We start from the raw sequence: 10934 nt of genomic DNA on the forward strand, positions 1-10934 counted from the left end.
GTCATTAATTGAGGGTGCGCCTTATAGTCCGGTGCGCCTTATAGTGCGAAAAATATGGTAGTAACAAAATAGTACAGTAAGCGCTACTTATGGATAGTATACATGTTTATAACTAAATAACCAACCAAAATGTTATATTTCCCGCTGACTTTGATAATGAGATCGCCACTGCTCCACCTAGTGATGTAGATGTGTTATTACACTCCAAATGCAAACCTCGTTTCCCTACCACCACATCGTGCCTCCCATTATTTGCCGTCTCATGCCAAAAAAAAATGTCTTTCAATAACGTTTTATACTTTACTACTAAACCCTACTGCACTGTAGCCACTTAATACTACGAGTAAAAAAGAAAAAAAAAAAAACATCCACACAGAGAGAGATGCGTGACGCAGCTTTAATTCATGCCTCTACAATTCATAAGAAAGGACAAACTGTAAATTTTCATTCCCTTTAATAATAAAGCATCACCCTTCTATATTGTTTTCTTTCTCTCATACTGTACAGCATAACATATACATTTTATTATCGTTCAACGCAATGATGAATTTACTACGCTTATGTACAATGTTTGTCTAACTCGTTTGCCCGTCGGAAGATTTTTTTTTCCGCGTAATATGTCCGGTGTATTGAAAACATCAAAACTATTTTCAATTAGGTACACTTTTGATTGGTAATCCGGATTCTGCAAGCAACTGGGAATAATTTGGGATATTTTCCGGGCAACAATATACAATTGTAGCAAGACCACAAGACTACCGAAAAACAAAGATGCAATTGACGCTACACAAAAACTTTCCACTTTAACTTAATTCTTTAAATCAAGCTCACAGGAAATGGGCAAAGGAAGCGACGAGTTGTCCAAATACCAGCTGCTACTCTTGATTTTTTTTTCGTGTTTTTTGCAACTGAAGAACCAGTACAAACGTGGATGTCCGTTGAGCGTGGACCCAGTTGGACGTGCGCTGTGTTGCGGGAAGAATGTGAGATTGGACAGAGTCACTTGGCAATGAATCCAGCGAAGGGAGACCATCCTCGCTGCTCCATTGGTACACATCTCGGTTAAATGCCAGTAGGGACAGAATGAAGATCTGCAAAGACCGCATCCGTCGGAAATCTGCTTCCACGTCGCTAATTCTCGTACGTTGGTTCAAATACCGGTGTGTTCGATCTCATGATCCTGCCAAGAATCAATCTGATACAGCTGTTACAGCTATTCACTTCGAATGATCAACTCATTCAATCCCAAAGACGTATTTTTACGTTTTTTTTTTTCAGACTCTACACAGTATATCTTCATTTCCAGGTACTTAAAAAAATAATTTGAGAGATTTTCAAATATATGGCTGAAGAAGGGTCTAAAAATGACTGATGTTAAATGAATAAATTAATTACTTCAGGTAATCAACTGATTCAATTCCAAAGACGTATTTTTACGTTTTATTTAAAGAGTCTATACGTTCATTTCCAGATAATTACAATATTTTTTTCCAAAGATTTTCAAGTATTTGGCTCAAGAAGGGTCTAAAAATGGCTGATCTTAAATGAAGTAAGTAATCAGTTGCTTCAGGTAATCAACTCAATCAATCCCAAAGACGAATTTTTATGTTTTTTTTTTCAAAGACTACAATATATGTTCATTTCCAGATACTTACAAAAAAAAAAAAAAATCAGATTTTCAAATATTTGGCTGAAGAAGGGTCTAAAAATGACTGATGTTAAATGAATAAGTTAATAAATTAGTTCAGGGAATTAACTGATTCAATTCCAAAGACGTATTTTTACAGTTTTGGTTTTTTTTAAGAGTCTATACGTTCATTTCCAGATGCCTAAAATATGTTTTTCTAAAGATTTTCAAGCATTTGGCTCAAGAAGGGTCTAAAAATGGCTGATGTTAAATGAATCAAGTAATCAATCACTTCAGGTAATCAACTCATTCAATCCCAAAGACGTATTTTTATGTTTTATTTAAAGTGTCTATACGTTCATTTCCATATAGTTAAAATATTTTTTTCTAAAGATTTTCAAGTATTTGACTCAAGAAAGGTCTAAAAATCGCTGATATTGAATGAATTAAGTAATCAATCACTTCAGATAATCAATATAATATATATATATATATATATATATATATATATATATATATTTATAAAATGAGTGGTGAATTAATGAATTAAGCACTAAAGTATCCTTTAGGTACTTGAAGTACCTGCTTACTTTAGGTACTAAAGTTCCAGGGTAATTAATTACTTTAGGTACTAAGAATGAATGTAATAAATTAGGTAATAAGAACTAATGTAACTGATTCTTTTAGGGACACGTAAAGTAATTGATTACTATTGTACTTAATTCATTTAGTACCAGCCATGATACCCCTTTCACTCCCAAAATTGAAAAAGATATAATACAAAAATATCCCTGGGATTAATTGTCCAAAAAACATAAAATACATCAATGCGATGTAATGAGTTATGTAGAAAAGCAATCAATTACCGCATGTCCACAGATGTAACGTGAAGTTAGCACTTTAATAAACTACTTAAATAATAGATTACTTTTTGACTTAATTATCTGAAGTAACCGTTTAGAGTTTATTAATTTTGTACCAGCCATTTTTAAACCCGTTTTTAGCCAAATATCTACAAAAAGAGAAAAAAGATGTCTGAGCGATAGGAAACGGTAAAAATATGTCTTTGGGATGGAATAAATGAAGAATAGCAAGAATGCGCGCGCGTGTCACGTGTGGGTCATCACGTACCTAGACGACTTTGGGGCTGCTTAGAAGAGACCGCAGTCCTTAAGGTTCTCCTTGATGATGATGTCTGTGACAGCGTTGAAGACGATCTCAACGTTCTTTGTGTCTGTGGCACAGGTCAAGTGGGAGTAGATTTCTTTCACGCCCTTCTTCATGTTCAGCTCCTCAAACTGCGCCTTGATGTAGTTGCTGGCGTCGTCGTACGTATTCGGACCTGCGATACATCGACAAGAAGGCTCGTTCGTGAACTCGTTCGATTCCAAAGACAATCATTAAATCCCAGGTACTTATTAATATTTGTTCTAAAAATGGCTACTAACTATTTACTTAAGTACTAAAGTAATTGAGTCGTCCATTACTTTATGAAGTAAAATACTAATTTCGGTCAAGAAGTATAATAACTGTTGACCTTGGGTAAGTAAATACGAAAGCAACGGATTAATGTATGCATTTAACTACTTTATTTACTTTAAAAAAGTAGTCAATTAGAGACATTAATTTGCCGGTGCTTACCTATATTTTTTTTTCCAAGTGTTTGTAAATGAATCTAGTACTAAAGTAATCAAAATGCCTTAGGTCGTATAAAAGTAATCTACTTAGAGTATTAAAGCCCTAAAGTAAAAATGACCTAAGTTAATAAAGTACTAAAATAATCAATTACTTTAGGTAGCAAAGTACTAAAATAATCCATCAGTGCTTTAGTATCTAAGGTAGTTGTTTTTTTTTAGTACTAGTTTCATTCAGTACCATCCATTTTTAGACGCTAATTCGGCCAAAAAAAAAAAAAAAAAAAAAAAAAAATATATATATATATATATATATATATATATATATATCTCAGTAAGTACTTCGGATTGATTGATTTTCATATCTGTATCTACAGTATTAATATATAATTACGAGCAAAACATCCATACAAAAATGTCCAGTTTCAGCATGTCAACTTGTGAGTACATCAACACAAAATATTTTAGCGAGTTAGCAAAGATGAGTTATTTTATTCTTTTGGGACGTTTTTTTTGCACGTACTGTATATGTGTTATGGTCAAAATCAAATCAAACGTATGACTATAGCCTTTAATGAGAAAAGAGTCTTAAAAGAGCTTCACAAATCCACAACGGCGTCCCGGAAGGACAAGGAACATCAAAATACACAAAATCCTCCACCTTCTTTATCTCTTCTCCCCGTATCCTCACTCTCCCACTGGGGTTCCTCTCATTCACACACATATACTTCATCTTTCCGCGGCTAACCTTCATTCCTCCACCGCCCTAGCTTCTCCTCCACCTGTTCCTTACTCTACAGATCACAATGTCATCTGCAAACATAGTCCGTGGAGATTGCCGTCTAATCTAATCCGTCAGCCTGTCCATCACCATAGCAAACAAGATGAGGCTCAGAGTTGATCCCTGATGCACTCCCACCCCCACCTTAAACTCTTCTGTCACACCTACAGCTCATCTCTCCACTTTCCTCGTACATGTTCTAAGTTCTCTGCCTCTCCAAACCTCCTCATACGATTCCACGGCTCCTATTTGGGTACCCTCTCATAAATTAGACTTCTCCAGATCTACGAAGACAAAATGCTGCTCCCTCTGACCTTCTATGCACTTTTCTATCAAAGCAAATGCTGTATCTGTACTGTAGTGCTCTTGAAACCATACCGCTGCTCACAAATGCTCAATTCTGCCCTTAGTCTAGCATCAGCAACACTTTCCCATAGCTTCATTGTATGACTCACTGCACGTCAATTTTCTTCAGTCGGTGCTCGGTCAGTGTTTGTTTTTAATTTTTTCTCCCAGGCTTCACGTCATACTGCTCATGATGGAAATGCTTCATAGTTGTAGGAAATTGCCTTTGGATATCCTTGTCCCCGTAAATACTTAGGAGAGCCTCTTCCAGATCATCCATCCACCTATCATTTTTTTCGTTCTCCAATAATTTCAAAATATTAAAGAGACCACAGTCGTGAAAGCACCTGCGGAGTCACGTTAAGGCACCTGCTGATGATAGTGTGCAGCACTTCCTGCTCGATGGTTCTTGGTAGGTTCACGATAACCCTAGTGCGAGTGGGGAAGGTCCTGGTGGAAGGTTCAAGACCTGCAATGTTTTTCTGCTTGTGAAAGAATGTAGTACCAAATTCCCGAGGTGCATCACAAAGTTCTTGAATTGGTTCCTGCGATCTGAAAGGCACCCATGAGTAGGGACCACAGGAAAGACCCTAACCCTAACCCGTTTGTTCCCATTTTAGTAGGTACTGTAGGTTCCTATTTAGTAAGTCTTTGGTACTTTTGTGCCTAAGAAAGAAAATCAGCTGGAGCATCACAGGTGCTCTGAGTTGATGCTCGCGAAATACAAACATTTGGTTTTACCATCATAGTCTGGGAAGCAGATGCTAAGGTGGACCTTCTTGATCTTCTCCTCAAAAAGATCCTTCTTGTTGAGGAACAGAACGATGGAGGTCAGCGCAAAGAACCTGTGGTTGCAGATACTGTTGAATAGATGGAGGGACTCGTGCATTCGGTTCTGAAACGGTCAAAGTGGAAGAGCCTCAGCGACTTAGTTTTTTTAGGGCTTTTTCTTTGCGGCCGGGGAGCCAACTCACCACTTCGTCGTCTTCTACCAGCACCATGTCGTACGCGCTGAGGGCGCCACAAAAAATGATGCAGGTCACGCCCTCGAAACAGTGGATCCACTTCTTTCTCTCGGACCGCTGGCCCCCCACGTCAAACATCCTGTAGACCAAAGAAGAATGCTAGCGCCCGGCTCATTTGAACCCGGATCAGGTTTTTCCCGAGTCCGGCGCTCACCGGAAGTGCAGCTCTTTGCAGGAGAACTGTTCTTCGATGATTCCGGTTGTCTTGACTCGAGATCGCAGCACATCCTGCTCGGTGGGGAGGTAGTCGGGTTTGCAGATCCTGTCCATTTCGTTGAGGTAGCTGAAAGGAAAACGCCAATGACTCGCCGCCGCCCGTCTGCGTTTCAAGTTTGCGCAAGACGGCGACTCACTAGCCGGCCGAGTCGTTCAGCTGGTACTCGGCGGCTCTTTCGAAGCCGGCCTGCACGCCGGAGTCTTTCCACAGCTTCTGGATGACGTCGGCCAGCTCGGGCGGCATCGTGCCTTCTTCGATGGAGTCGGACAAGTTCTGCAGCTTCTGTGCGTTCTCCTGCAAAGTTTGAGAAGGAAAATCCTGTCAGAACCAAAATCCAGACGCGAGTTCCGTGACGTACTACCAGGAACTCTCCGAGATTGGTTCCGCCACAATTTCGTAGTATGTAAAGGATACCGCAGTGGTGTCCAATGGCCCTGGGGTCATTTGTTTGCCTGCCGACTATTTTTCAGCAACCCATGGCATATATTAACTCATTCAATGCCAGGGACGTATTTTCCCGTTTTTTTAAGAGTTCAAGACGTTCAACTTCGGATACTTAAGTTTCGATTTAATACTTAAGTATCTGGGAATTAATGTCCATAATGTACTTAAATATTGATATATTACTTAAGTATCTGGGATTTAATGTCCGAAATTTTAAAAAAAAACACGTCCCTGGCATTGAATGAATTAAAAATGACAAGGCTAGTGGGATAAAAAAGAGAAGGGATAGTGTAAAGTACCACTAGTAATAATAAATTGCTTTATAGCATTTTTATCCAAAACACTGGTGAATCAAGAATTTAGAAGCGGGTCCAATCATTGCAACTGGTTTAAAAGTAATCAACTGGATCTGAATTTTTGGGATTGGGTTGCCATGGGGTGGATCTAGGGCCACTGGAAACCCTCAAATTCCTCAATCATTTACCTCATCACATTTGACAGAAAGCTGTTCTACTGTATTGTTTGAGTTTTTGATTTTTTTTTTAACATACTGGCACGTTTTGTCTTTTTTAACATTTTATTTTTGTTTGCAATTATTTTCTTTTGTTTTTTGTGGATTTGGATGTGTCGTGTTGTCTTTTGTAATGCGCTTTTCTTTTTTGTCTGCAACGAATTATCTTTTGTCTGCATTTTTGTTTGTGATTTTTTTTGGGCAGATTTTCCTTTCTGTTTTGTCTTTTGTATGTGAGGTGTTTTTTGTGATTAAGTTGTTTGTTTGCAGTTTTTTTTTTATGTGCTTTGCACTTCAGGAACAACATTGTTTGAAAAATATATGTATATTTTTTATTACTTTAATTCCAAGACTACTCCGGTAAATGTTATAACCTTCATAGGAAATAGTTGAAAACGTGATTAATTGCCTATAATTATAGAAAATGTTCTTATTCATTAAAATTTTGAGTAACTCTACTGCGCCCATTTTAATCTACAAAATCCAATTGTTTTCTACTTATTTGACTGCTAAGAATTTTGAAGTCACCTTCATGTCTCTTCAGATGGTGAATAGATTTTTTTTTTGTGAAGTTTCATTTTCTAATTAGCTGTATAGCAAAATTGTTGCCAAATGCAAACAAATAAGAGTCTGACCAGCATCCTGGATTAGATTGTGTTTCATTTTCGAGGTTTCATTGTAATTTAAAGCCCATGTGGTTTTAGTGTCATAGGAGACCTGAGCAGAGGGCGCGCCAAAATCAATCCCCAGCATCTCCATGCCTCTGATGATAGCCAGAGCAGACTGCAGGATGTTGCCGTAGATGATGGCTCGGAACTCCAGCTGTTCCTCTTTTGTGTAACCGCCCTGATGCAAAATCCTGCACGCAAAGTGGAGTGGAAACGCTTTCAAAGCAAATCGCCCTACGTTTCGTCCTTTACTCATTCACTCCCCCCAAAAATAAGATAGTAGGCAATGAGTTAATAGTCGATATGAAATGAAAAACCCAAAAAACATCTTTTTTTTTTCCTTACTTTGGATTCAGCTTGATTTGAACAGCTTTAATCAAGAAACAGGAAATACAGATTTTGTTTTCCTTTCGCCATAAAAAAGACGTAGAATAAAGCTAAAGCTTATCACCCTTTTTAAATAACAAAAACGTATTTCAGCAAAGGAAAATAGCCACGCACTCCAATACAGATTGCTCATAAAACACACACAAATAGATAAATATATTCAATAGAACATTAATAGAAAGTAATATCGTTTCTGCATTTCTGAGATTATATATATATATATATATATATATATATATATATATATATATATATATATATATATATGGGGGGGGGAATGAAGCCTCATGACACACTAGTGATATTTTTCAGTCCTCTAGATGGTGCTCTTAGTTAAAAATGAAACTTGTGCAACGGAAAAACTATTTTGAAAACATATATATATATATATATATATATATATATATATTGTATAACTATTCCACATTCCTTTTATATTTTTAACAGGACTATGTTAGTCCTCATCTTGTGCTTTTTGAGGATACAAGTGCCCCTGAATTTAACGAGAATTTGCACCACATAGAGAAATGCACTAAATGGTAAACTTTAAAATGATTTAAATGACTAAATATCTCATTTGTTGGTTCTATATTCTTTGTTCGACTAATAATTTTGATATGTATCTTCTGTAGCTTGAGAAAAGGCTACATATTGTCTCTGTCATTTTACAAGTTCTAGCTATTACTTTTGATATTTTATTTTGAACTCAATTCCTGACAATTGACAACTTTGACTTTTTTCAAAAGAGGCGGGGCAACCGATGGCATTCCAAAGATTTGAAGGCAGACTTTGCCAAACTCCGACACTGCGAATGAAAGCGTGCGCGCAATTTAGCGCACGTTTACTTACTTCATTTGCTTGACGATGGTGCTTTTGCCCGACTCGCCAGCACCTGCAAGGAGAGGAGAAGGTTTAGCCGCTTCTGCTTCTCATCAGCGCGCGCGCGGCCGGCCCGGCCCATAAACGGCAGAAGAATGTGTTTTCAAGCAACTTAAAGCGGCCGTCTTGCCAAAATTGAATTGAAATGTGGCTTCCTTCGCCGCCTGCTTAGTTACACACGTCAACACTGGTCATTCAGATCAAATTCATTTCGGGCCGCATCCTAAGACTCTAAAAATGAGATGGATGTATTTTTAACTCATTATGCTGTAGGTTCTTCAAAGTGGCATATTTTGCTCAGCTTTATACATCTTAGGAAGTCAGCTTTATGATGTGGATGATGTTTTATGACCTGAAATGACTTTTAGATCACAGCTGTGCTCTTTCAAGTGTTCATATCTTAAATTATTATGGAGGGTCCCGTTTAATTCATTATTTTGCCTGTAAATTGTTGACTTATTTTTTTATTGAGTACATGTTTTTACAGTGTAAAAAAGGAAATTAATTAAGCAGAAAAATTGAGTTGATATGAAAAACTAATTCAAAATGTGTGAATGGTTCTAATAAAAATCATTTGAAGCTAAATATTTTGTGTCTTCCATTCAAAGCTACTCATATTAAATGGATAAAGGCATTAATATTTACTCAAAAGCAAGCATGGTGAAATTGAATTATGAGTATTTCTCGTCATCTTTTGATCAATCTTTTAATTGAGTAAATATAATGCTTTTGTTCATACAGTTTAAAGCTGTCAAAATTGAGTGATTTTTATTTTATTTACCGATCATTCATCGATTAGTCAAATGATGCGATAAAAAAATATTTTGCTTTGAAGTGTAAAAAGGTGCAATTTTCTCCTGTTTTTGTTCATCAGTTCTTTCAGTTCATTTGTTTTTTGTTTAGTAAGAAAAAAAAAGCACGATTAGTGGAATTTATTTTGTCACCCGTTTTTCAAACGGTTTTGATCGGTTTGACCCCGACAAATTTTGTTTGGATTCAAAATTAGCCGCTTTCATAAAAAAACAACAAAAATCAGAGCATTTGGACTACTTTAATTTCAATTTCAACAATTGCTTTCAACAATGACTCGATTATTAAAACCGTTATCGATGAAATCGATAATCGGTTGCTTGTCGATTAATCGATTAATTTCGACTGCGGTGACTTTTAGGAACGTTATTTGACGCCGCGTTGCTTATACGGGGTGAATGCGTCTGCTGCGAAGTGGGTGAAAGTCTAACCATTTTTTTTTGGGGCGTCCGAGGGATCAGCGAAGGCCTCGGCAAGTGGATCTGCTCTAAACCCGTTAGTTAATTGGATTGGCGTATCGCTGCTGTGCTGTGATTCATTTAGCCCAAAGGCTGTGATCTTTTAAGCACCTACGCCCTTACATAAGAACCCAAAACGTCTTTGCATCAAATTTGTGCACTCTTAGAGGCGCTTCTCTTATTGTCCAGTATTAAAAAAAAAAAAAAAAAAAAATCGGTAAAAGCTTGACTTGCAGTCGTCTTTTTTTTCAAGGTTGTTTGTTTGTCTGTCGGACTCGCAAAGCCGCTGTCTAATCTCCCTCGTCCGCTTCGCAGGCGCCGTCTTTCCGAAAAACTTTTCGCGAGGTTTCGCGCAGGAACGAATCCTCGTTAAATTGCGTCTCAGATTTGAGCTGGCGATCGCTTGCTTCTTTTCGACCGCTTAAGATATGAATCGAGCCGGCCTGAAACGTAATCTTCTTACGAGAGTATTAGGAATCAAAGAAAGGCATTTTGGACTTTTTGCTTGCTGAATCACTTCCCTAGTTTGTCAAAATTCTGCACCCTTATGTGTTTTTTTTGGACCATTTTTGGTCATTCTTGCAGTATTTTAGCCAAGCTATGGCGCATTGTAGAAATGAAATGAAGAAATTTGGCATGTTTTCACCATCCGGGTGAAATTTCAGCTCCCTAGCGTCTCCTTTTAAGGCTTTTCCTTTGACGTAAAGATCCCGGGACGAATGCGTAAAAGAGACGTTGGCTTCCCCCGCGGCGATCTTCCCCGGCGCGGACTTACCGAGCAGCAGGAGCTTGACCGTTTTGGAGTCCTTGTCGGCATCCTCTTGGAGTTGCTTTTCCAACTCCTTTGACTTTTTGTCCTCGGCACTCGCTCCAGCGCCCATTCTCTCTGCCTCCTCACACTCAAGATCCTCAAGGAAAGAAATTTTGCCGGCCCTCCGTGAGCTGTTGCAGAGAAACCCGGTGGAGCACTAATAGTGCCGAAAGGCGATTTCCAAGCGGAAGGGGATTGGAGGGAGGCGCTTGATCTTTTCTGTCTTGGCTCCTGTCTTCTGAGTCGATGATGGGATGGGACCCTCGCTTCGGCGGCGCTTGTCAAGCGGAGAGCCGCGCTGTAATTCCCTCTTCTTAAACCTTTTAGTAAGGAGAGG

At 38.2% G+C, this 10934-nt stretch overlaps 1 protein-coding gene across 1 annotated transcript; it reads right to left on the reverse strand.

Moving 5' to 3' along the window:
- Positions 1-381: 381 nt before the first annotated feature.
- Positions 382-10934, reverse strand: gnat2 (guanine nucleotide binding protein (G protein), alpha transducing activity polypeptide 2). Its single transcript, XM_088408936.1, has 9 exons — positions 10562-10934; positions 8489-8531; positions 7302-7443; positions 5766-5923; positions 5567-5695; positions 5362-5491; positions 5129-5282; positions 2759-2969; positions 382-1091 (listed from the first exon to the last, which is right to left on the reverse strand). Exons 1-8 carry the CDS (start codon positions 10665-10667, stop codon positions 2779-2781), a joined length of 1053 nt encoding a protein of 350 aa, XP_088265062.1. The 5' UTR covers positions 10668-10934; the 3' UTR covers positions 382-1091; positions 2759-2778.

This window comes from Hippichthys cyanospilos, chromosome 2 (assembly GCF_059441005.1).
Source record: "Hippichthys cyanospilos isolate Australia breed blue-spotted pipefish chromosome 2, RoL_Hcya_1.0, whole genome shotgun sequence".
Lineage (NCBI taxonomy): Eukaryota > Metazoa > Chordata > Actinopteri > Syngnathiformes > Syngnathidae > Hippichthys > Hippichthys cyanospilos.